We start from the raw sequence: 26,050 nt of genomic DNA on the forward strand, positions 1-26,050 counted from the left end.
CTTACATTCGCCTTCCCTTTCCTCTCCCCACAACAGACTCCCTGTGAGGGAGGGGAGGCTGAGAGAGCCCTGAGATTACTGAAGAAGAAGAAGAGTTGATTCTTATTTGCCACTTTTCTCTACCTGGAGGAATCTCAAAGTGGCTTACATTCGCCTTCCCTTTTCTCTACCTGAAGGAGTCTCAACGTGGCTTACAGTTGCTTTTCCTTTCCTCTCCCCACAACAGACACCCTGTGGGGTGGGTGAGACTGAGAGGGCCCTGATATTCCTGCTTGGTCAGAACATCTTTATCAGTGCTGTGACTAGCCCAAGGTCACCCAGCTGGCTGCATGTGGGGGAGTGCAGAATCAAACCCAGGTCGCCAGATTAGAAGTCCGCACTCCTAACCACTACAGCAAACTAGAAGAGGTCCCCCCATACCCACTGACCCCTCTCTCCATAAACGCAATCCCATCAGCCACTTCTCTTTCAGTCAGTGCCTTTATTTGGTTTCTGCCACACTCAACAGTGCAAAGAATGGAAGGGGGGTTAGTGTGGAGGGAATGGGGGGGGGGGGGAAGGAGGAGGCCATCCCATGCCACTAACCCCAAGAAAGGAAAGGGTGTCCCTATATTCGTCTGTCTCTTTACAACGAGAATGGCAGAATCGGGAATCATCATACACATTTTTGCAGGATGTGAACAGAGGAGGCGAGCCTGGTTTCGTCAGATCTCAGAAGCTAAGCAGGGTCAGCCCTGGTGAGTACCTGGATGGGAGACCACTGAGGAAGTACGCAGAGGCAGGCCATGGCAAGTCACTGCTGGTCCTCTCTTGCCTTGAAAATCCCACATAGCGTCACCATGAACCAGCCATGACAGGGCAACATTTTCCCACCACTGTAAATCTCTGACTGCCTGAATTCTCAGCCGAGAGGTGCCAAAGGGACAGAGACTATCTTTCTTTCTGTGGTAACCCTAGGATGCAAATGAGCTTTCCTTAATTTGGGCACGGTGCCTGGATGTGTATATCCCGCTACGGCCGGAGTTTTCTCTCTCCTCAACAACATTCCGCGTTTGTTCAGGAGCCTAGACTGGGGAAAGTGGGGCGCATGGGTGGAAAATCAGGGAAGAGGTTGGTGTTGTCACTACCACTGGCCACTACTGACTGAACACCCCCTCCAGGCAGGCTGGTGGGCTTCGGATCGACAAAAGGAAAGAGGGAGCGGGATCCGTGGGGCCTGCAGCAGGGGGAGAGATTCGAACGTCCTCCTTCCCGTGCTGAATTCCGGCATCAGGGCAAACTTGCCACCTTCCCTCCTCCGTCTTCCCACGGTGGGCCAGGAAAAAGTCCTTGGTACAGTCTGTTCTTCCCCCTCCCTGTCTCAAGCCAAATTAGTGCTGGCAAGCACATTTCTAGCCGTGGCTCCGGGGGTTGCCCTCTTTGCCATTCCTGCGACCGTGGCTCTCACGTGGCCGTTCCTTGGGATTCCGCTGGGCGCCGTCTCGCTGGGCGAACCTGTCCGAAAGGTGCAAAGGTACAAAAGATCAAAGGTCAGCCTCAGGGATGCTGGGTCTGCCTCACGGATGCTGGGAAGAGGATACCTTCCTATGGCTTCCTCTCGTGCCACAAGGGGCCTTCATCTCGAACCTCTGCCTCCCTTTATTCTCTCTACCTCATGGGGACTAGAAACACTCTTTTGTAACGTGAATTGGGCCTTCTGCTAATGCAGGGCTAAAAATACAACATTAAATTAACATCCCTTGCCTGGCTGCAAGGCAATCCTCAGATCCTGGCCACACCACAGGCAACATATGATAAGTAATAATTAATAATCTGATATTCTCACTCCAATTCCTTCCTTACACAGGCTCCACCCCTCTCCTCTAGCATTCTGGGAGTTGACTTGACATTGTCCATCGACTGGTTAAGTTGAACAGCCATGAGGAACAAAATCTTGGGTTTCTAATTCCTGGGTGTTTTCATCTTATGCAAAGAGAAATGCAGGGTGGTAATCTCTGCATTGCCCTGGATAGCCCAGGCGAGGGATTTCCTAAGACATCATAACAGAATGGTAGCCATGGGGGAATAGGAATTCCATCCATTCCAGGGTAAAGAAAGGATGGATTCTGCATCTCTTAAGTGCATATTAGAAGGATTTCGGGCAGTGGTTCTCAACCTGGGGGTCGGGACCCCTTTGGGGGGTCGAACAACCCTTTCACAGGGGTTGCAGCAGGGCGAGCAGCTTGGACGAGGTAGATCGAGAGATCGTTCGTCTGTCTGGAGCAGCGGAAAAGAGCGAGATCGGCATGGTGGGGCAAGAGGCAGAACTGAACTGAGAAACCCCAGAAAAAAAAAAAACAATTTACATACAGTCATGAACAAGGGATCTTGACACCATAGGTCAGTTTCGGTTTAATTTCTGTGAAAGAACCCTTGCATAATTTTACAGTTGGGGGTCACCACAACATGAGGAGCTGTATTCAAGGGTCGCGGCATTAGGAAGGTTGAGAACCACTGATTTAGGGGATCCCCTGGAATTATAGCTCATCTCCAGGTGACAGAGATCAGTTCCCCTGGAAAAATTGGCTGCTTTGGAGGGGGGACTCTAAGGCAATATACTGAGGTCTCTTCCCATCCCGCTCACTCCCAGCTCCACCCCCAAAGTCTCCAGTTTTTATCCCCCAACCCAGAGTTGGCAATCCTAGCAGGACTGGCTCCTCGGAGGGTCGAAAAGAGAGCCTGGAATTGCTGAGCTCCTCTCAACAGGGAAATGTCAGGTGCCCTTTCCCTTAGCTTTTGGGAGTTTATTTGACGTTGTCTATAGCCTAGTTAAAGGACCAGAATCTTGCTTTTCTGATTCTTGGGTGTTTTATCATATGCAAAGAGAAACGCATGATGGTCTTCCTGACCTGGATAGCCCAGGTGAGCCCAACCTGGTCAGAGCTCAGAAGCTAAGAAGGGCCGACCCTGGCTAGTATGCGAGACCTCCAAGGTAGGTCCCCGGTTTGATCCCTGACATCTCAAGTTAAAAGGTCCAGGCAGTAGGTGATGGCAAAGACCTCTGCTTGAGACCCTGGAGAGCTACCACCAGTCAGAGTCACCAAGACTGACCTCAGCAGACCAGCCATAGCCCTCACCTGCCCCCCGGCGCTGCTTCGAGCTGCAGCAGGATCACTTCCTCAAAATCGTCGACTGCCTCTTCGCTGCCCCCCAGCAGCTGAGCCAGGTCCTCCAGAACGTCCTCGATTTCATCCAGAAAGTCGACAAAGCTCGTGCCGTTGTGGGCGAAGGTCCCGTCACTGCCGAAGAAGTTTTCCAGGGCAGCCGCCAGGCCCCCGTAGTGCTCCGCCCAGCCCAGCCCGGCCAGGTATTTCTGCACCATCTGCAGGAAGCTGGTTTTCTGCACTGGAGCGATCCCTTCCTGCCGGGCACACTCGGTGATGCCGGTACAGCCCCGGGGAGCCTGAAAACGGTGCCGGCTCAGCATCTCCCACAATGCACTAGGCTCGGCAGGCTTCTTGGCCTTCCGTCCGAGACTCTGGGCCTCCCTCTCCTTAGCTGACTTGGCGTCCCGTGTGCCCTGTTGCTTCTTGGGATGGTGAGGCCCGTCGTCCGGCGTCTTGGCAGACTTATGGGCCGAACGGTGGTCCTTGGCTGAACTGGGCTCTGGGGGCCCAGGCCTCAGCCTCTCCGGGCCCTCATGACGCCTCATGGCTCTTTCCTTGCCTCGCTTGGCCTTGTGGCCCTCCCTCCACGGTGGTTTGGCGCCCCGCGGGCGCTCCAGGTCCTGGCCCAGCTTCTGCTGAATGGCGCTCAGCTCCGTCCTCAGCCCCTCGGCTCCGTCGCCGGAGGGAGAGAGCTGCAGGGCCTTGGCCAGGTCATGGCGGACGGACTCCAGCAGAGAGTGCAAGCGCCGGATTTCGGCCTCCGGCCTGTCGGCTTGGTCCCTCTGACGTTCTGCCGTGGGGCCCTCTTCCCCAGGCCGCCGGGGTCTGGCGCCATCCGCCTCGCCCCCTGTCCGTCGCAGCTTTTCTTGGAGAAAGCGTAGCTCGCCCTGGGCAGCCAGGAGAGCGGAGGTCTCCCGCTGCAGTGACTCCCTCAGGCGGGCATTCTCCGCAGCCAGGTTCCGCTGCTGGGAGGTGAACTCCAAGGCCTCGCCCTCCGTCTTCTGCAGCAGGCCCTGGAGTGCGTCCTTCTGGGACTGCAGGGAGAAAAGGGAGGTGCTTTGAGCCTCTGGAAGAACCGTAGAGACGGAAACAAGCTGACTTCAAGGCGTGAGGAAATTTTAATTTATCAGCATGCTGCTATAGCCGTTTCCGGAGAAAATTATGCATCCTCAGTGGCTGAAATACAATTATAAGCAATAATGGCCTCAAATTGTATGCATGCATAACTGTATAAATCGATGTTTTATGGTTTGCCATCTTGTTTAGTGTGATGTTAGATTGTTATCTTTTAAGGGTATGTTGGGGATTTTATTGTAGCTTATAGATTCTTGTAAACTGACGGGAGACATCCATGAGCGGCGGTATATAAATAGAATTATAAATAATTAAAAATAAATTGTTTGGTGTAATTGTGATGGCAGGAGGGCAATTTCAATATCCGTGGTCAGCCTCAGATTTTCCATCTATTGGTACACACAGATATAAATCCTTACGCTCTGTCAATGATTACGATTTTTGTTCAGCGTATGACTATATGCAAATTAATAATATTGATTATAATAGTATTTCAGCCACTGAGGAAGAATAATTTTCTCCGGAAGTGAGATTTCCACCGGGGCTCGTTCTGGCTTTTGCACCATGTTGACAAAATTCCTTCACGCCTTGAAGTCAGCTTATTTCCTTCTCTACGGCACCCAAAGGGGAGCTCAGAGAATCACCCAAGCCCCCAGACAAATCAGGCTGCCAATTAGATCCCCAGGCTGCCATAGATGCTCCGCCCCCTTCTTTGGTCCGTCCCCCCCCCTTACCTGAAGTTCGGCCTGCATGAGCCGGATCTCCTGGTTCTCCTTTGCTAGCTTGTCTAACAGGGCTCCCATGGCTTCCAAGCTTTGGGGCCGGGTGGGGGCCTCCGATGGCAGCTCGTCCTTGGATCGTGGTGGCCTGGCTCCCCTCCTGGGCTCTGGAGGGGGTGAAGTCGGCCAGCCCTGCCAGAAAGAAAAAAAAAAGAGATAGGCTTGTCTTATTTGTTACATGTCAGAATTCGAATCCGTAGCGAAACACTGCAAGCCAGTATCTCAGGCACCAGAGAGGAGAAAGAACTGATCTCCCAGTGTGGCCCGAGGCCCCTTCCCAAGCAGCCCACAGATTCTGTCTGAGCTAAACTGGCTTTTAAGGCTTCCAGGCTGAGTCAGACAATTCACCTCTCAAGGTCGGTATTGTCGACTCTGACGGGCAGCCGCTCCATAGGCTCTCAGGTGCCCAAGGCTTTCTCGTCCCTTCCTACCTGAGCCTTTTGACTGCAGACGCTGCCAGGGACTGAACCAGTTCTGCAGGCCGAACAAATACTCTTCCACTGAGCCACGGGCCCACCTTGCTGCTGCATCCGTCTCTGCCCTCTTTTTTGTGGCTCTCTAATCTTCATCCACCTGCTGTCCTGCCCCGATGGTTCCAGCCCTGGCACTCAAGGCTGCTTCCCTCTGACCCTCCTGATAATTCTGCTTTAGTTGTCTGGATCAGGTGGGCGGGAGGATGAGGCCCTGCCAATCACCAGGTAGTGAGCCCGGTGAGGTAGGTGGGGCTGAGGCATCTCCGAGAGAATTGTGAGAACAACCTCTAACAGGACTGTGACTGAGCAGGTTAAAAGTCTAATAATAATAATGATAATGATAATGATAATGATAATGATAATGATAATGATAATGATAATGATAATGATAATGATAATGATGATAATAATAATAATAATAATAATAATAATAATAATAATAATAATAATAATAATAATAATAATAATAATAGTGGCTGGAGATTACAACTGATCTCTAGATGACAGAGCTATGTTTCCCCTTGATAAATGGGACACTTCAGAGGGAGGACTCTAGGGTCTCAAGCAAAGGTCTTCCACATCACCTACTGCCTGGCCCTTTTAACTGGAGATGTCATGGTTTGGACCTGGGACCTTCTGCATGCCAAGCAGATGCTCTACTACTAAGCTACAGCCTCCCCAAAAAGGCATCCAAGCATGCAGAAAATTAATAACACAGAAGAGCCCTGCTGGGTCAGACCAGGGAGGGTCCCTCCAGTCCAGCCTCCGGCCTCACCCAGGGGCCAGCCAGTCCCTCTGCAGGGCCAGCCACAGGGCAGGGAGGCCGAGGCCTTCCCCTCATAAGGACACAGGAGAGCCCTGCTGGCTCACACCAGGGAGGGTCCCTCCAGTCCAGCCAGCCAGCCAGTCCCTCTGCAGGGCCAGCAACAGGGCAGGGAGGCCGAGGCCTTCCCCTCATAAGGACACAGGAGAGCCCTGCTGGCTCACACCAGGGAGGGTCCCTCCAGTCCAGCCTCCTGCCTCACCCAGGGGCCAGCCAGTCCCTCTGCAGGGCCAGCAACAGGGCAGAGACAGAGGCCTTCCTGGGAACCGGGGGACTATGAGGAAAGGCTGCAGGACTTGGGAATGTCCAGCCTGGAGAAAAGGAGGCTGAGAGGGGACAGGTTGGCTCTCTTAAAGTATCTGAAAGGTTGTCACTTGGAAGAGGGCAGGGAAAGTTTCTTGTTGGCAGCAGAGGAGAGGAGCCAGTAATGGAGTTAAACTATGTGTAGAACAATATCAGCTACATATCAGGGGAAAAAATATTCACAGTTCAGCAGTGGAATAGGCTGCCTCAGGAGGTGGGGAGCTCCCCCTCACTGGCAGTCTTCAAGCAGCAGCTGGATAGATCCTTATCCTGGATGCTTCCGGCTGATCCTTAATTGAGCAGGGGTTGATGTGCCCCCTTCCACCTCTACGAGTCTATGATTCTATTTTGTACTTTAACCTTTATTGTAAACCGCCTTGAACCCTTTTGGGGAATGGTGGGATAAAAGTATAAAAATAAATAGTAAATAAATCGCTTGATCCCTTCCCCTGAAAAGGATTAAACCCCCCCCCCTCTCAATGTGGCCTTATTTTGCCCAGACATGTCCAAGGGAGGGGGGTTAACAAAAAGATCCTGGTCTCATGGGGGCTATACACTTAGCAACTGAAGGCTCTGGGACCTCAACCGCCCTGGTGCCCAGTTCTGGAACAGCAGAAGAAATATGGCCCAGTGAAGGTTACTCTGTTCTTCTGGCACAGTCTCTAAAGTGCCACACTCACCTCCCCGTCAGTGCCAGGATACGGCTCTTCTCCCTCTGAGCTCCTCCAGGTGCTCAGGCTGTCCACAGGACCTGTACAACGCAGGGAAGAAGATGGAAAGAGGAGGGAAGGTGGGAGAGTTTAACAGGCATTGGAGGATAATAAACTCACAATATCCAGATTGGCTCACTAATTTGAAGAAGAAGAAGAAGAAGAGTTGGTTCTTATATGCCGCTTTTCCCTACCCGAAGGAGGCTCAAAGCGGCTTACAGTCGCCTTCCCATTCCTCTCCCCACAACAGACACCCTGTGGGGTGGGTGAGGCTGAGAGAGCACTGATATCACTGCCCGGTCAGAACAGTTTTATCAGTGCCGTGGCGAGCCCAAGGTCACCCAGCTGGTTGCATGTGGGGGAGCGCAGAATCGAACCTGGCATGCCAGATTACAAGTCTGCATTCCTAACCACTACACCAAACTGGCTCTTGAGACATCCTTATCCATGGTTCCTCTATATATATTTGTGAAACAGCCTGGGGGGGTGGAACGTGTCTGGCTGCCCAAGTTGGAATAGGGAATTCGCCCTGCCCCTGCAGCTCCCGCCCTTCGTCCCTGGACTCCAGCCTCTTTGCTCTCAGTTGCACCTCAGTGTCTGGATCCAGCAGCAGGTAAGGGGAGAGGGCCCTGGGCAAAGGGTCAAGGTGGAGGGCCTGCTAACGAGGGCCTTCTGGCCTGCTAACAAGGGCCTCCTGGCCTGCTGACTGCCTGCTAAGGATCTCTGTCCCAGGTCTGCTAACGAGCTGCCCAGCCCCTGCCCGCCCCACTTGATCTGGCTGCAAGCTGCAGCCCAAAGCCACCTTAAACTGCCTGGCCAAGGGAGGGGACCCTTTCAAAGACCGTTCTTAGGAACGGGCTTTGAAGCTAGTCTACAATAAAGCCTGCCTTTACCTGGTAGGCTCAGGGTACCTTAAAAACATTCAATTCAATTTCATTCTGATAAATGATTTAACACGTATGTAATTAATGTCCTAAATAATCTAATTTACGTTTTAAAATTAATTAGTTTAAGAACCGTCTCTTTATTTTTATCACCCAGCTGGCTCAGGGCGGGTGATGAGAGTTATCCATGTAATTAGCTTTCATGGATTAAACTTTTTAAAAATAATGCTTTTAAACGGCATATCTTAGTTAAGTTTTAATAATAAACTGCCTCTTTTAAACCCTGACAAAGGGAGAATCGATTTCTATTGGGCGGTTGGTGTTTTACGGATGGAGCATTGCTGCTTTAGGGTTAGAGAAGTCAGGGTTTCCTTTCCTGGCCTCGGCCGCAGCCCAGGTGGAACAGGTCTGTCTTGCAGGCCCTCCGGAAGTGTTGAAAGTCCTGCTGGGCCCTGATCTCCCTAGGGTGAGTGTTCCACTGAAAAGGCCCTGGTCCTTGTTGAGGCCAGAACGTCTCTTCTTTAGATAAAACAGATATGTTGAAGGATGCCTCTTGTCTTTAGATAGACAGACAGACAGACAAATGCCTCTTAGAATGATAGCGGGTGGATAGACGGATGGACTGGCAGACAGACAGATAGAAAGGCAGGCAGGCAGGCAGGCAGGAAAGTGCAGGCAAGGAGGGAGGGAGGCCAAGCCCAAACAGAGATGTCACCTGTTGTCTGACCTTCCCTGCCCTCCCCAGACTTACCTTCTTCCAGATCAAAGATGACTCCTGCAGAGGGAAGAACACAGTGAGAGAGAAAGGAGGTGGTGAGCTCCCCCTCACTGGCAGTCTTCAAGCAAAGGTTGGATGCACACTTTTCTTGGATGCTTTAGGATGCTTAGGGCTGATCCTGCGTTGAGCAGGGGGTTGGACTAGGTGGCCTGTGTGGCCCCTTCCAACTCTATGGTTCTATGATTCTATGATCCTGCGTTGAGCAGGGGGTTGGACTAGATGGCCTGTGTGGCCCCTTCCAACTCTATGATTCTATGATTCTATGATCCTGCGTTGAGCAGGGGGTTGGACTAGATGGCCTGTGTGGCCCCTTCCAACTCTATGATTCTATGATTCTATTCTATGATTCTAAACCAGCAAAGGGGTCTCAACCTGGCCCCTACCTCAATATAGGGTTGCCAACTCCAGGTTGGGAAATCCCTGGGTATCTGGGGGTGGTGCCTGGGGAGGGTGGGATTCGGGGAGGGGAGGGGTCCCAGTGGGGCCTGGTGCCACAGAGTCTGCCATCCAGAGCTACTATTTTACTGTGTTCCTGTTGTCCAGAGAGCAGCGGCAGTTCCAGGAGAACTCCAGGCCCCACCTGGAGGTTGGCAACTTTACCTTGGGGAGGCCACCCCTTACCTGAGAAGGCCAAGAAGCCCAGCCCTAAGAGGGCTAGCACAGCCAGCAGCCATTTTGCCCCAGGCAACCCTCCATCCTGGTCCTCGGGGGCCTCTCTGTGTCCGTTGTGAGGGCTCCCTGGCTGGGCTGGGGGTGTGTCGTGGCCCTTCCGTCTGCGCAGGCCTTCGACGTCCCGCTCCACGACTCCCCCTTCTTCATCACTGCTGGATGTGCTCACGCGTGGCTCCAGAGGGCCTGTGTGGGAAAGAGAGGAACTGGTCTCCCAAAACCAAGAGCCTTTCAAAGACAGCCCATTCCCCAGGCAAGAGCTAAGCCCTGCCCATATTAAGGAAAGGCCTCCTCTAAGGAACAGGCAAGCAGGTGGCTCGAGATTAGGCTACTGCAACCAACTGTATGTGGGGCTGCCCATGGAGACTGTCCAGACATTTCTCATTGGTCCAAAACTCTTTTGGAATTGCGTACAAGAAAGAAAGAACAAATTGTGCCTGTGCAGAGCATTCCATGGCCAATTTAGTTGTTTCCAGGTATAGTTCAAAGTTCAAAGCCAGGTTTGGTTTTTAGGTACCTTTAGGAAAGCCTTTTTCAACGTTTTTACCACAGAGAAACCCCCAAAACATTCTTCAGACTTCAAGAAACCCCAGAAGTGGCGCGTTCATGCAGGATATAGGTGGGAAGCAGAGCTGTGGACACACCCACCAGGGGCCCCTCCCCTTCTCTTCCCACTCTTCCAGGTCCATTTTGGGAGAGGAGTCGATATGACCATATACAGTCATTTGTTGTTATGTGCGAAGTCGTGTCCGACCCATCGCAACCCCATGGACAATGATCCTCCAGGCCTCTAGGATATACAGTCATATCACTCAATAAATGTTTACCACCTGAACCTTAAAATCAGCTAGTGCAGCCCTGATTAAAGTACTGTCCCAGGTGGAGGAGAGGCTGATACCCATGAAAGCAGGGCCTTTTCGGTGGTTGCCCTTGTATTGTGCACAAATGTCTTCTATCCACCCACCATCTTTGTATCAGTCCAAGAACAGGTCAATCTATTGCATTTTTATGCCACCTTTCTGTTAAAACGTGCAAGATCTGAACTGTGCATGATTCAAAAGAATGTTATACTGGGGGGCATCGGAACAGATTTGTATATAGCATAGTTGATTAGGAACGTTGATATTTTTAAGATAGTTTTCTAAGTCCTGACTGGCTCAGAGACTCCCAGCTCTCTTGAGCACACTTCCTCCCTGCTGGCTTCCAAAACAGAAAGAATGAATGAAGAACAACAGTTAGGCAGTTAGTTAGGATGCTCTCTCTCCTCTTCCTATACAAAGCCTGTTTATCTTCTTAATAAGACTATTTTATTCATTTATGCAAGTTGGTGCTTCGACCTCTTGCATATTTAGACTCTGCCCACATGCTAATGCTGCTCAAGGGGCCAGCATATTGCTCTATTTTATTCTCACAACTGCCTTGCGAGGTAGGTTAGGCTGTGTGTCTGAGAGACAGAGTAGAGACAAAGAGAAAGAGTGTGTCTGGCCTCAGGTTACGCAGTTGAGTGAGGATTTGAACCCAGACCTTCCAGGTCATGATCTAATCACATTGCCAAAGATCAGAGATCTTTGTTGGGTCTTGACTATCGAAAGCTGAGGCCGATTGCGGCCCTTGCTCTTCTCTCCCAGTGGCTGCATTTCCAAATATGGCTTCCTGTCTGGGGGGAGTTATTGGCCTCTAGTGAGTTTATGGCATCGTTGTAAGAGAACTGCTGTTTTATAGTGGGTCATAACCCTCCTTTGAAAACTGTTACGGTTAATGCAAGCAGAGCAGAAATAAAAATAAAGAGACGGTGGCACTCGGGAAGAGCCACTTCCGTTTGCTCTGGAATAGCGGGAGCTGATTCCCTGATCTCCTTCCGCAAGAAGAAAGCACATAATGTAGACAGTCAGAGCCTTGGGGCAGAAGCCTATCCGGTTTCGCTACTGTTATTCAGTAAAGCGTTCAGTACAAGGATGCTCTTGCTCACCTGCTTGGTGTACTATTAGGGTGTCCTCAGTGCTGGGTGCGAAACTTGCCTCGATGTCCTGAAGGCTGGGCTCCTTTAAAGGTTGCGACGGGGGCTGGCTTTCTAAGTGGGTGGGCTCTGGAATCTTGGCTGGGCCGGAACTGGGGGCCAAGACCACCGCAGGGTCCTGAGTCAAGAGAGGAATATTTGCAACATTCAGATGCATACAGGTGGGTTAAACTTCCCATCATCTTAAAGCAAGGCTTCAGTGTTGACCACCCAGTCCTCTGCACGTTGACTTAACAGTCTTAGAATCACAGAGCTGAAAGGGGCCTCCAGGGTCATCTAGTCCAACCCTCTGCTCAAGGCGGGAAAATCACAACTATCCGCCCACCCACGTGCTCAGATAATGCTCCCAAGAAAACCAAAAAGTTAGCCCCACAGCGTTCAGTGGAACTCATTTCCTATTCAGCAGTGCAGCCTTAATTAAGATAACTGGTTAAAGGGTTTTGGTCAACCCAAATAGTTAACTGGACTTTTAAAAAATGTCAGTTTTACAATAATGTAAGCATTATTTTCAAAAACAGTTCAAGGAGCAGGTCTCATCTTAGAAGAGGCCTTCCTGCTTCTCTTTTATACCAGAGGGAACTCCTTTTTTTATAGCCACATCCTAAAAAAGGCATTCATCCTTCTCTCATACAAGAGGTCATGCCTCTTCTAGCAACAGCCTAGAAAAGGACCCCCCCCCCCCCCGGTAAGGAATATCTTTCCTAGCCACATAGAATCATAGAATAACAGAATTGGCAGGGACTTCCTGGGTCATCTAGTCCAACCCCCTGCACATTCACAACCCTCCCACTCATCCACTGTCACCTGCCACCCCCTTGAGCCTTCACAGAATCAGCCTCTCCGTCAGATGGCTATCCAGACTCTCTTTAATAATCTTCAAAGATGGGGAACCCACCACCTCCCGAGGAAGGCTGTTCCACTGAGGAACCACTCTAACTGTCAGGAACTTCTTCCGGATGTTTAGACGGAATTTCTTTTGCATTAATTCAACCCCATTGGATGTGCTCCATCCTCTACAGGGCAGCCTTTTAAATACTTGAAGATGGTTATCAGATCCCCTCTCAGTGGTCTCCTCTCCAGGCTAAGCAGACCAAGCTCCCCCAACCTTTCTTTATACGTCTTGGTCTCCAAAACCCTCACCATCTTTCTTGCCCTTCTCTGGACATGCTCCAGTTTGTCTACGTCCCTCTTCAACTGGAGTGCCCATAACTGAACGCAGTACTCCAAGTGAGGCCGAACCAGAGCAGAGTAAAGCGGTACCATCATGCTAGGAAAGGCATTCAATTCCTCCTCTTGTAAACAAGAAGGAATCCTCTTCTAGCCACAAGCTAGAATAAGTATTCCTCCATAAACAGGAGGGACTGCCTTGTCTAGCCGGGACCTAGAAAAGGAACTTCTCCCCATCTCCCCTACCCAGGAAGAAATGCCTATTCTAGCCACATGCTAGAAAAAGCCTTCCTGCTTCTCTCACACACAGGAGGGAATGCCTCTTCTACGATGCTGCCTTTTCCCAAGCCTATGCACTGAGACGTTATCCAAAAACAGTTTTGAATGTTGCTCTTCAGAACAGCTGGCTCTTATCCATTACCAGACACATGCCAATTAAAACTCCTATGCTTCATCAGCCCTTCAATCAGGGGGAAACACTCCAGCAGTGACACGTCAAGAACTTCAGGAGGGAAGTACAAACGGAGGAGAAGAAAGAGTCATCACGTCCCACCCTGAGAAGAAACTGAGTTCTCTGTCAGCCTCACTCGAGAAGATGAGTTCTGTGTTGTACTGAAGCTAAACCGGGGGGGGGGGGGGAATTCAACAGACGTATGAAGACCAAGATGTATGAGGAAAGGTTGGGGGAGCTTGGTCTGTTTAGCCTGGAGAGGTGGCGACTGAGAGGGGATCTGATAACCATCTTCAAGTATTTAAAAGGCTGCCCTGTATAGGATGGAGCAGAGTTGTTCTCTCTTGCCCCAGAGGGACAGACCAGAACCAATAGGATGAAATTAATGCAAAAGAAATTCTGTCTAAACCTCCGGAAGAAGTTCCTGACAGTCAGAGCGGTTTCTCAGTGGAACAGGCTTCCTCAGGAGGTGGTGGGTTCTCCATCTTTGGAGATTTTTAAACAGACGCTGGATAGCCATCTGACGGAGAGGCTGATTCTGTGACGGCTCAAGGGGGCAGCAGGTGACAGTGGATGAGCGAGAGGGCTATGAGTGTCGTGCACAGTACAGGTGGTTGGACTAGATGACCCAGGAGGTCCCTTCCAACTCTGTGATTCTATGCACTTAACACACCAGCTCATGAAGTTGCCTTATACTGGATCCATCAAGGGCAGTTCTGGCTACTCAGACTGGCAGAGTCTCTCCAGGGTCTCAGGATCAAGTCTTTGCCTTTAAATGCTCCTTGACCCTTTAACTGGAGATGCTGGAGATTCAACCTGGGTCCTTCCACATGTCAAGCAGAGGCTCTGCCACTGAGCCATGGCACTTCCCCACAGTTATGGATGATCCTGCATTGCACAGGGGGTTGGACTAGATGGCATGTATGACCCCTTCCAACTCTAGGATTCTAGTCTCTATTTCTCCCGGGTCTCAAACAGAGGTCTTTCATATCACCTCCTGCCTGGTCCTTTTTAACTGGAGATGTCGGGGATTGAACTGGGGACCTTCAGCATGCCAAGCAGAGGTTCTGCCACTGAGCTAAAGCTCCTCCCCTTATAACACACACAAACAAAGCTGCCTGATGCTGAATCAGACCAAGTCAGAACTATCTACTCAGCCGAGCAGTGGTTTTCCAGGGTCTCAGGCAGCGTCGCATGTTGCTTGGCCTACTTTAAAACTGGAGATGCTGGGGATAGAACCAGGGACCTTCTGCATGCCAAACAAACATTCTGCCCCTCTGCCACAGCTGGGCAACGGATCTGAGGCAGAGATTACCCATTCCTCTTGACAGTGTTACTGGGGATTGAATTTGGGACCGTATACATGGGGAGGATTGAACCGGGGACCTCCTGCATGCCAAGCAGATGATCTACTTCTGATCCACAGCTCCCCTCCGAAGGCAAGCATGGGCTGTTAGGGATTTGGTAATAGAATCATAGAGTTGGAAGGGATCCATAGAGGCCATCTAGTCCAACCCCCTGCTCAACGCAGGACCAGCCCAAAGGATCCTAAAGCTTTTAACCTCTGCACCCATTTGTCCATAGGGAAACTCCAAATTTTCACAGGTATGTGCAGAGACTCAATCCACGTCCTACCTTCAGCTTGCCTCCCTCTGGCTCACAAAGCTCGGTCAGTAATTTGCTGTCACTGGAAGGAGCTGTGGGGGGGGGGGGAGAGAGAGAGAGAGAGTCATGGTGGGGGTCTAAGCAAAGGGAGAACGTCCCCCCCCACCCCAGTTTGATCTCCCTTGCAGACACTGTTTGTTATCTTTCTACCCCCCAAAGAGATTCTAGGCAGTCTGGCCAAATATCAACAAAGGGATCTTAGAAGAAGAAGAGCCGGTTCATATATGCCGCTTTACTCTACCCGAAGGAGTCTCAAAAGGGCTTACAGTCACCTTCCCTTTTCTCTCCCCACAACAGACACCCTGTGAGGTGGGTGAGGCTGAGAGAGCCCTGAGATTACGGAAGAAGAAGAAGAGGAAGAGCTGGTTCTTATATGTCACTTTTCTCTACCCGAAGGAGTCTCAAAGCGGCTTACAGTCGCCTTCCCTTTCCTCTCCCCACAACAGACACCCTGTGAGGGAGGTGGGGCTGAGAGAGCCCTGAGATTACGGAAGAAGAAGAAGAGGAAGAGCTGGTTCTTATATGCCACTTTTCTCTACCCGAAGGAGTCTCAAAGCGGCTTACAGTCGCCTTCCCTTTCCTCTCCCCACAACAGACACCCTGTGAGGGAGGGGAGGCTGAGAGAGCCCTGAGATTACTGAAGAAGAAGAAGAGTTGGTTCTTATATGCCGCTTTTCTCTCCCTGAAAGAGTCTCAAAGTGGCTGACATTCGCCTTCCCTTTCCTCTCCCCACAACTTTTCTCTACCCGAAGGAGTCTCAAAGCGGCTTACAATCTCCTTCCCTTTCCTCTCCCCACAACAGACACCCTGTGAGGGAGGTGGGGCTGAGGGAGCCCTGAGGTTCCTGCTCACTCAGAACAGCTCTGTCAGTGCTGTGGTGAGCCCAAAGTCACCTGGCTGGCTGCATGTGGAGGAGGAGCAGGGAATCAAACCCAGCTCACCAGATTAGAAGTCGGAGCTCCTAACCACAACCCCAAGCTAGCTCTCTTACACGGAAGGGTGCCAACCTCCAGTTTGCCAGACTCCTGTTGACTTTGAACACACTTGGCTGAAAGCAGTTTATTGAGATACGCTGGACTGGATGGAGCCTCCCTGGTCTGACCCAGCAGGGCTCTCCTGGTGTTCTTGCAATCCAGCAATGCTCTTCTCTTGCTCTGGTGGAAGAACACCGTGTCCTCTCTGCCTCCCTCCCACCTGTGCATCCAAGCACTACATACCTTGGGTGCCCTCTTTTGCCAGTTCGGCCTCTTCCACAGCTTCCTCTGCAGTTTCCATAGTGAGCTCTTCCACAGGCAGTGCCTGGAAAGGCAGAATGAAGGAGAGAATGGAGCAGACCTCCTTCAGTGACTCTTAGCCCCCAGGCACCCAGGGAAGACTCTGCCTGGGGCAGATATGCTGTCTTCTTGGGGCTTGGGGGGAAAGGGGGGTATAATGCCTGGAGCAGTGGTCCCCAACTTTTTTTCGGCTGGGGACAGGCAGGGCAATTGCCCCGCCCGCGCAGCGCGCATGCATGCCCGCGCAGCGCATGCGCACATGCGTACTGCGTGGCTGAAATTGCGCATGCGCTGCACTTTCGTGCATGCGCGAAAGTACAGCACATGCGCGATTTCAGCCACGCAGTGCGCATGTGTGCATGCGCGGCCGGGCCCCCGCATGCGCGATGTGTCGGCGCGGCCCTGATTCCCTCTCCCTCCCCTCCCGCAGTAAGAAGCTTCCCGGGCTGCAAGCTTGCGGCCTGGGAAGTTTTTTACTGCGGGGGGGGCAGGGAGAGGGAACCACGGCCCGGCGCCCTGGCCTTCGCCGCCCGGCACCAGGCCGCAGACCGCAGGTTGGGAACCACTGGCCTGGAGCATCTCCATAGCAGACAGTTCTGCCTGAGGAAGTGATCCCTGTCGTCCGGAGATCGGTCATTCTGGAAGAATTCCAGGTCCCACCTGGAGGCTGGCAACCGCAGCTTCCAGACCCCACTTCCCCCCTCCCTCCAGATTTGCTCTCTCCCGTTTCCACCCTCGAGGACTCACCTCGGATCCGGCGATCACCCAGCTGTTGTTGTCCGACTCCCGCGAGTCCGAGCGGTCAGTCATGTCTGCTCACGCCCCGGTGACCCCCGGCTTCCACCTGCAGGCGACAGGCCAAGGGGTCAGCAGGGCCTTCTGGGGGGCCACCTCCATTCACCCCTTAAGGGAAGGGCACCCAGTCCCCTGGCTAATGAAGCATCTCGACTGTTCGTTCCAGGAAAAGCAGATTTGAATGGCAAATTCCCTGGGCATGGGCAGAGCCAAGCTGGGCTCAAAGGAGAATGTAAACCGGAAGGAACGGGGCCAGCTGCAGGTTCCTGTACACACCCCACAGCTGGGAAAGAGATCTTTGCCGGCAGCCTTCCCCCTCTCCCCCTCTCTGCTTCTGGGTTGGGGGATTCCTGGAGATTTGTGAGCGAAGCCTGGAGTGGGTGGGTTGGAGAGAGGAAGGACTGGAGTGGGGTACGATGGCATGGAATCCAGTCCCCCAAACAGCCACTTCTTCCAGGGGAATCGATCTCTGGGGATCGGGGATCAGTCTGGGAGATCTCTGGGCTGTACCTGGAGGTTGGGAACCCTGGGGCTGAACCGTGAAACTACTGAGTGGCCAAGATTGTGGCTGAAAGGTCAATCGGCTTTAGATTGTATCAGGTCTGACTCCTCTCCGATTATGTTCATTTGTTCATGCGTTCATTAATTCCTCACAGAATGATAGAGTTGGAAGGGCCCTCCAGGGTCATCTAGTCCAACCCCCTGCACTATGTGGATAACTCACAATTGCCTGCCCACCCACAGTGACCCCAGATGAGCCCCCCTCTGCCCCCAAAAATGCAACAACCGGAATCCTCCAGTCTGGCCTGGAAGAAATTCGACTTTCCAACCCCACAGTGGTGATCAGCAGTGAGTCTGCAGGGAAGGGCCCCATGAGCCAAACACTGGCACATCCCTTCTTGCCCACCCACTCCAAATCTGCCTAAGTTCACAGAATCAGCCTCTCTGTCAGATGTCTATCCAGCCTCTGTTTAGAAATCTCCAAAGATGGAGAATCCACCACCTCCCAAGGAAGCCTGTTCCACTGAGGAACCGCTCTGTCAGGAACTTCTTCCGGATGTTTAGCCAAAAATTCTTTTGAATTAATTTCATCCCATTGGATCTGGTCTGACTCTCTGGGATAACAGAAAACAACTCTGCTTCATGATGTGGAATTCCACCTTAAAAATGCACTTAGTTCATTTGCACCCTGCGTTTTCTCCCCACTGGGGATCTGAAGTGGCTGATCTAATTTTCTCAATCTCCATCGTTATCCTCACAACAACCCTGAAAGGTAGGTCAGGCTGATAGAGGGTGGCTCGCCCAAGGCCACCCAGGGAGTTTCCAGGGGAAGTGGGGATTGGTAGGGTTACCAGCTCTGGGTTGGGAAAGACCTGGAAGTTTTGGCAGTGGGCTGGTGGTGGGCAGGATTTGGGGCAAGGTGGGACCTCAGTGGAGTCTAATGCTGCAGGGTCCACACTCCAGAGCACCCATTTTTTTCAGGGGAACAGATCTTATCACCTGGAGATAAGCTGTAAAACTGGAGGATCCCCAGATCCCACCTGGAGACTGGCATCCCTTGAGATTTGTGTTGGGAGAGTTTTAATGTGCAAAGAACTTTGCGGCACCAGCCTGCTTAAAAGAACAAAACAGTTTTACTTAGAAGGGAAACAACCTTGCATAGAAAGAGAGGACAGAGATATTCCTGGCTAACTGCCCTGTTAATTCATTCTGTCTGTTGAAGAAGCAAGCAGGCAGGAAATGTACCCAGAGGAGCAGGAAGTCTCCAATGAGCCAATCAGGACACTGGAGAAGAATATTTGTAAAATTCCAGCAAGTTCCTAATCTAACTATGCGAAATACTCATCTCCTCTGATGCCCCCTGCAGGCCACTCTTCATATTCACTTCAATCATGCACAATGCTGGCTGTCCTCACTGCAATCCTAAACCATGCTTGCCAGCGAGTAAGTCCTACTGACCCTCAAAGGGATTTCCTTCTGAGTAACATTGCTTGGGACTGAAGTAAATAAAGACACTACCTTCAATTCTGTATTTGAGTTATAGTCTACATTTCCACCTCTGTCATGCACAGAGGTGGTGTGGGGGTAGCGGTGACGTGTGAGACACCCAGGTTCGAATCCCCACAACATCATGGAAACCTGCTGGGTGACCTGGAGAGCTCCGCCTAACCCACCTCACAGGGTTGTTGTGAGGATAACAATGGGGACAGGGAGATGAATGTTTAGCCACACTGGGCCCCCGTTAAGGAGAAATTACAAGTTTCTGGTGCTTTCTGAGCAATGGGATTTCTGGATCTATTCCCTTCGTCATCACTTTGCTTGGCCCAAATCCTCCAAGTTTCTAGTCCTCATGATTGCAAAAAACCTGGAAGCATGAACAAAGAGCTCCAGTCCTGGTCGCAGGAGGAAGCTTCCGTAACCCGTATCCTTTTATCTGCTCTGTGCATCAACGATGCCAAGCAAGACGAATGCAAATTTGGCTGGACCTACACAGGCCACGGAATCCAGCTCTGTCTGTGCAAGATGTGGATCTCCCTGGGGCCATTCCCCCCCCTTTTGTACGGGTGCACGGTGTGCATCTATACAAGCTGAGCCTTGAAGAGCCAGGGAAGGAAGGAGGCTGGGCCCCCGAGTGCCTTCCGGACGGTGCTATTCTAGTTACAGAGAGTATGCCAAGAATCCAAATCATGCCTGTCTCCGAATGCAGCCCTTTTCTCAGCGTCTAGAGATCGCCTGGCCCAAGTCACCAGGGGTGGGCGTTGCAAGAACCCCTTTGGGAATCCCCAAACAGATGCGGGAGGGAAGCAGCAAGGAGAGACGGGGAGAAAGAGGGTGGGCACCCAAAATCCTTTCCAAAAAAGCAGGAGGTGCTCCCACCCCCTCATCCTGGCCTCTTTTCTCTCCCTCCCCAGGAATACGGTCTCTCTTCTTCCCCGCCACAGAACAGCTGCGGGGCTACGAGTGTGACTCTGGAGTATATTTAGCAACTTTTAATGCGGCCGAGCAGGTGGGCAGAGCCAGGCCGACGGGCCTGGACCGCTCTGCAGGGACGTGGCAAAGGCAGGGGACTGCCACCCACACGGTGACATGCATGGCTTTCATTCCACATACACACAAGATGGGTCGTCGGCAGACGGGCAGGCAGGGAGAAATCGTGGGATCTTTTAGCTCCCAGCGGATGTCATAGCAACCCCAGCAGAGATGACCTTAATAGGCGATCTGTGCAGGCCGAGGGAAGCTGGCGGGCCCCGATCCTCGGTGGGAAGCAAAACCACAAAGGCTGCTGGAAACAGGATGGCCTTTTGAAAAGAACTCCTTCAGAAGCTTCCCGCAGTTTTAGGGCTGAGGCGTAGCAAAGACAGTCTGGTGTCGTGGTTAAGAGTGGCAGCCTCTAATCTGGCAAGCTGGGTATGATTCCCCGCTCCTCCTCCACATGCAGCCAGCGGGGTGACTTTGGGCTTGCCACAGCACTGGTAGAGCTGTTATAACCGAGCAGTCCTGTTAGAGCTCTCTCAGCCCCACCTGCCTCACAGGGGGGGTCTGTTGTGGGGAGAGGAAGGGAAGGTAATTGTCAGCTGCTTTGAGACTCCCTCAGGCAGAGGAAAGGAGGTAGAAAAACCTCTTCTTCTTCTTCTTCTTCTTCTCCTCCTCCTCCTCCTCCTCCCCCCCCCAACCTCAGACTCTTCCCAATGCTCATTGGCAACAATGCATCAGATATTTCTGGGAAGTTATCCAGCTGGCTGTGCAGATTTAATTGGCCATTTGGCAACTAGTGAAGAAGAAGAAGAAGAAGAAGAAGAAGAAGAAGAAGAAGAAGAAGAAGAAGAGGAAGAACTGTTTTTTAGTATCCTGCTTTTCTCTACCTGAAGGAGTCTCAAAGCAGCTTACAATCATCTTCCCTTCCTCTCCCCACAACAGAATCCCTTTGAGGGAGGTGGCACTGACAGAGCTCTGAGACAGCTGCAACCGAGAGAACTGTGACTAGCCCAAGGTCACCCAGCTGGCTGCGCATGGAGGAGTGGAGAACAGAACCTGGTTCTCCAGATTAAAGGCCGTTGCTCTTAGGCACGACACCATGCTGGCTCTCAGACTTGTGGCTTACAGAACCAAGCTGTGGGCAAATGAATCCCAGGGTCAAACATTGCCTCGTTTATGAATGGCTGAGATGGTCTTGAGCATGCTGTTTCCTGTCCCACCTGACAAACCAATGGTACTGGCCTACCCTATAAGGTTGTTGTAAGGATGACAAATGTGCAGTAACAGCTTCCAACATAGAGGTGTTCTTGCGGTTATTATTATGCAAAAAAGTTAAAAAATAACCAGCCACTCAAGGTGCCCCTCAATCAGATTGGGGAAAGCATGGATCGCTTTGGGATAAAGAAGAGCTGTTTTTTATACCCCGTTTTCTCTCCCATAAGGAGTCCCAAAGCTGCTTACAAACACTTTTCCCTTCCTCTCCCCACGACAGACACCTTGGGAGGCAGGTGGGGCTGAGAGAGCTCTGAGAGAACTGTGCCTGTCCCAAGGTCACTCGGCTGGCTGCATGTGGAGGAGGAGCAGAGAACCAATCCCAGTTCTCCAGATTCTGCCACACTTGAACCAATACGCCATGCTGGTCCTCCTCAATCACTTTCCCGTCCAAATTGGAGAGAATTCTGATCTTGCAGAGCCCAAGACTGATTGTCCTTCCAGATTAACTGAGCAGCTCAGCATAGGCACAGAAGGTATTTGACAGAGAGCCAAAGGGGAGACCCCCACCCAAAGGCTGACCCCACCCCTATCCTTCATCCCCTGAGCTCTCAGCTGTTCCTCTTACCAAGGCCCTTTGTCTCCCCCCCCCCAAGGAACCTTCATTAGGGGCTCGGAAGGGATGAAATCTCCTGATTAGAGTCCAGGGTGGGGGAGAGACCCTCTCCCCAATTCGAAATGGAAGCCCCGTGTTCGAGAGACGACGGATGGGGCGTAACGGCAGGGTGCTCTCCACGTCCCGCAGTTAAAGTTACACCTGCCCATCTCTCTCCAATGTCGACATATTTATTTCCTTCACTGTGTCCCCCTTCCCCCCCCAAAAAAAAATTAAACCCAAGCGAATGGTAACCAGATGCACTAAGCTTGTTATCCCTGTCTGGTCCTTGAATCTTCATTGTGCCGTCTGCTAATTTACTGCTCCCCCCCCTCTCTGTCTCTCTCTATGCCTCGATGTATGAACCATTAATTCCCATTTCACTGCATCTGAGGAAGAGGAGGGAGGAGGAGGAGGAGAAGAAGATGACCTGGTTTTTTTTGTACCCTGCTTTTCACTACCTGAAGGAGCCTCAAAGCAGATTGCAAACTCCTTTCCCCCCCAACAGAGGTAGGTGAGGCTTGAGAGAGCTCTGAGAGAACTGGGACGGGCCCAAGGTCACTCGGATGGCTGCTTGTGGAGGAGGAGGGGGGGGAATCTATCCCAGTTCTCTGGATCAGAGGGCGCTCTTAAGCGCCACACCATGCTGGCTCTGAAGAACCGGTCTCGCCCATGGGAGCTTATCCCTTGAAGAATACTTGGTGGGTCTTCAAGGTGACCCAAGACTTTCTGCTGTTGCTTCAGCCCAACCTGGCTACCTCACCTGAATCTACCTGGAGTCTTTGTTTAAAATGGGGGGGAGGGAGTAGATCCACTTGTTTCATCCCCTCCCTTTACAGCACCCCCAAAGCAAGACACCCATCCAAACTGGGACCCACGGAAGGGGTAGAAGCATTGTGTGTGTGTGTTGCCATAGCAACCTCACATCAGCATCTCAAAGGACCCCCTTTTTTACCTAGAAGAAGAACTTGCCCTGAAAAAATGCGGGGAGCTTTCCTGCCCCCGGTGGATGCCCTCTCCTCCCGCCTTCCACCATCCCTACCTCGGTCCAGGGGCTCCCTGTGGCTCCGGCGCCCCAGATCCGGAGGGGGCCAGAAAGTCCCGGCTTCTGCCGAAAAGTTTGTTCCCCAAACTTCGCAGCTCCTTGCCCAGCGGAGAAGAAAGGGGAGGCCCGTGTGGGTCAGGGAGCCAATCGGAGGGGCCGGAGAGGAAGACTTGGCCAATGGTAAGGGACTGCCTTTAGTTCTGGGGTGGGACGAAGACAAATGTGAGAGAGACCCCCCCAACCCCCGACAGCTGGGGGGCATCCTCTGGGAGAAGCCCCCCCCCCTGCATTGCCCTCTGAGAATCCACCCCACTGAGCCGCTCCGACCAGGAATCCATCCATGCAGCAGGCAGGGGTGACTAAGCAGACAGAGGGCAGCGAGAGAGAGACAGGGACAGCTGCAGAGGGTGCTGGCTGGGTAGGGAGGAGCAGCAGAGCCAGACGCCCCGCCAGCTGCTGAGAAGAGCCCTCACCCTTCCCTTCCCTGGCCGACACAGGAATCCAGCTGCTGAAGAGGCCAGTGTAACTTCCAAACACACACATTTAGCTTGCACACGCACACTTTATTCATCTAGCCAGACGCTCCAGTAAGGGCCCTCACCCTTCCCTGCCCTGGCTGATACAGGAATCCGGTTACAGAAGAATCCTGTGTAACTCCAAAGCACGTACACTTTATTCCTTTAGCTTGCACGCACACACTTTATTCATCTAGCTAAATGCACCAGTAAGGGCCCTCACACTTCCCTTCCCTTCCCTGGCTGATTAGGGAACCTGGCTGGGGAAGAATTCTGTGTAACTCCAAAGTGCGCACACTTTATTCCTTTAGCTTGCACACACACAGGTTATTCCTCTAGCCAGATGCGCAGCGAGAGCCCTCACCCTTTCCTTTCCTGTCCTGGCTGATACAGGAATCCGGATGCGGAATAATCCTGTGTAACTCCAAAGCGTGCACACTTTATTCCTTTAGCTTTATTCATCTAGCTAGAGGCCCCAGTAAGGACCTTCACCCTTCCCTTCCCTATTAGGGAACCTGGCTGCGGAAGAATCCTGTGTAACTCCGAAGCGCGCACACTTTGTCCTTTAGCTTACACACACAAACTTTACTCCTCTAGCCAGACGCCCCAGCCATTTTAGGAGGGCCCTCACCATGCCCGCTGGTGAGAAACAGGGGAATCAAACCCAGTTTCCCAGATCAGTGGCTGCTGCTCTTTACCCACCATGCCCCCCATCATTCAGTTCACAGGTGGTGTTTCTTGTGGGGATTCAGAGGCCAAAAAGTGGTAGAAAGATGACCCAGTGAAATGCTAATACAATTGGATTCATTTTTGGGCCACCTTTATCCGCAAGCCGACTCACTGGCACACAATAAACTGGCCCGCCCTGCTCCAATCATGACAGAAGGGCTCACCCAATATTCAGGGGCCTCACTTGGTATGCAGAAGCCAACTTTCTACATTACTTACTCTCCACTCTCCTGTACAGGCCTCTCTGCCGTCATGGTCAGGCGTTTTGCTCCGTCAATGAAAGAAATTTGAACTCGGGCCTCCCGTCTCCAGTTCTTGTCATTAGCCAGGTTTCCCCAACCCTGGGGTTTCTTAACGGCTCTGGGTTTCCCAAATGGGTAGAGGTTAATTCATTTTTTATGTTTTTAAAAAATTGTTAAAACATTTGTCGGGTGATACAACCATCTATGGCAGGGGTGGTCAAACTGCGGCCCTCCAGATGTCCGTGGACTACAATTCCCAGAAGCCCCTGCCAGCAAACGCTGGCAGGGGCTTCTGGGAATTGTAGTCCATGGACATCTGGAGGGCCGCAGTTTGACTCCCCCTGATCTATGGTCATGCCGACCCACCCACCCCTCCCAAAATGGACCTGGAGGGCGTGGGAAAGGCCCAGGGTAGGCGTGTCCACAGCTCTGCTTCCCAACCGTATTCTGCAGGATCAAGCCGCTTCTGGGATTCCCAAAACCTGAAGAACGATTCGGGGGTTTCGGAACGTTAAAAAAGTTAAGAAAGGCTGTCGTTCACCCTAGCGCTTCCCCCCCTTCAGCCCCCAATGACTTCCTGCTCAGGCTGACCCCATTTAGCCACAAAGGCCCTGGCCCTGGCGTTTTCTTTCTCTGTCCGCTGGCGTCCCAGGCCTGTCCTTGGCAACGCGCCGGGACTGGCACCAGGGGCTTTCCTTGGCAGCTCGCGCCAAAGAGGGTGTTTTGAAAGGAAACCTTCTGCCAAAGGCACCAGTTTGTCACCAGCCTTCCAGGAAGAGAACAAAGGGAAGCGGGCAAAACAGTTCGAATGCCCCTCTGGGGCGCCCGGAAGGGCCTGGCAGCAGAGACCGCTGTGGGGCGGAGGGCAAAGGTTTGGGAAGCAAGTTTGGAATCTGAAGTGGGGAGAAAGGAAGGATATTTTATGGCCTTGGGCTGGCAGCGGTGCCAGATCTCAAAATCCCACAAAAAATAAGAACCTAGTTCAACCCCCGCTCCTCCTCCTCCTCCTCCTCCATGTGCAACCAGCTGGGTGACCTTGGGCCAGACCCAGTTCTCTCCAAGCTCTCAGCCTCACCATCCCCACAAGGTACATGTTGTGGGGAGAGGAAGGGAATGCGATTGTTGGGTGCTTTGAGACTCCTTTGGGGTGCAAAAACCTCTTTGAGTCAAAGTGCTCATGTACTGCATATACAAGAATGCTTTGAGTCCCAGGCACTTATGCCCCAAGAACCTTGTGGCTCCCTAAGGTGCCCCTGAACTTGAATCAAAGTAACTTCTGGCTTCTGCTTTATACTGCGCTTTGCCCTGCAATGGGAACCCACCTTACCTCCCTCTTCCACGTCATCCTCTCAACAACCCTGTGAGGTACAGTTGGCTGTCCAGCATCCTGTCTCACACATAGGGGATCTGGCTGGCCACTGTGTGAGGCAGGAGGCTGGACTGGAGGGACCCTCCCTGGTCTGACCCAGCAGGGCTCTCCTGTGTCCTTATGAGGGGAAGGCCTCGGCCTCCCTGCCCTGTGGCTGGCCCTGCAGAGGGACTGGCTGGCCCCTGGGTGAGGCAGGAGGCTGGACTGGAGGGACCCTCCCTGGTCTGACCCAGCAGGGCTCTCCTGTGTCCTTATGAGGGGAAGGCCTCGGCCTCCCTGCCCTGTGGCTGGCCCTGCAG

General features: G+C 52.2%; 1 protein-coding gene across 1 annotated transcript; it reads right to left on the reverse strand.

Moving 5' to 3' along the window:
* Positions 1-461: 461 nt before the first annotated feature.
* On the reverse strand, positions 462-23,092 carry PBXIP1 (PBX homeobox interacting protein 1). The gene is made up of 11 exons (XM_077321860.1): positions 22,894-23,092; positions 16,961-17,057; positions 16,157-16,238; positions 14,910-14,971; positions 11,609-11,774; positions 9,592-9,825; positions 8,944-8,967; positions 7,279-7,349; positions 4,955-5,131; positions 3,117-4,180; positions 462-1,494 (listed from the first exon to the last, which is right to left on the reverse strand). Exons 2-11 carry the CDS (start codon positions 17,021-17,023, stop codon positions 1,392-1,394), a joined length of 2,046 nt encoding a protein of 681 aa, XP_077177975.1. The 5' UTR covers positions 17,024-17,057; positions 22,894-23,092; the 3' UTR covers positions 462-1,391.
* Between the last annotated feature and the right edge of the window lie 2,958 nt (positions 23,093-26,050).

Source organism: Paroedura picta, chromosome 1 (genome assembly GCF_049243985.1).
Source record: "Paroedura picta isolate Pp20150507F chromosome 1, Ppicta_v3.0, whole genome shotgun sequence".
NCBI lineage: Eukaryota > Metazoa > Chordata > Lepidosauria > Squamata > Gekkonidae > Paroedura > Paroedura picta.

Excerpts from the sequence above, each read along its gene's own strand:
- PBXIP1 (XM_077321860.1), bottom strand. The coding sequence starts at position 17,023 with ATGACTGACCGCTCGGACTCGCGGGAGTCGGACAACAACAGCTGGGTG. Across the intron at positions 9,826-11,608 it reads CCTAATAGTACACCAAGCAG|GCCCTCTGGAGCCACGCGTG; the intron begins GTGAGCAAGAGC and ends TTTCCCACACAG. Across the intron at positions 4,181-4,954 it reads TCATGCAGGCCGAACTTCAG|TCCCAGAAGGACGCACTCCA; the intron begins GTAAGGGGGGGG and ends TTCTCCCTGCAG.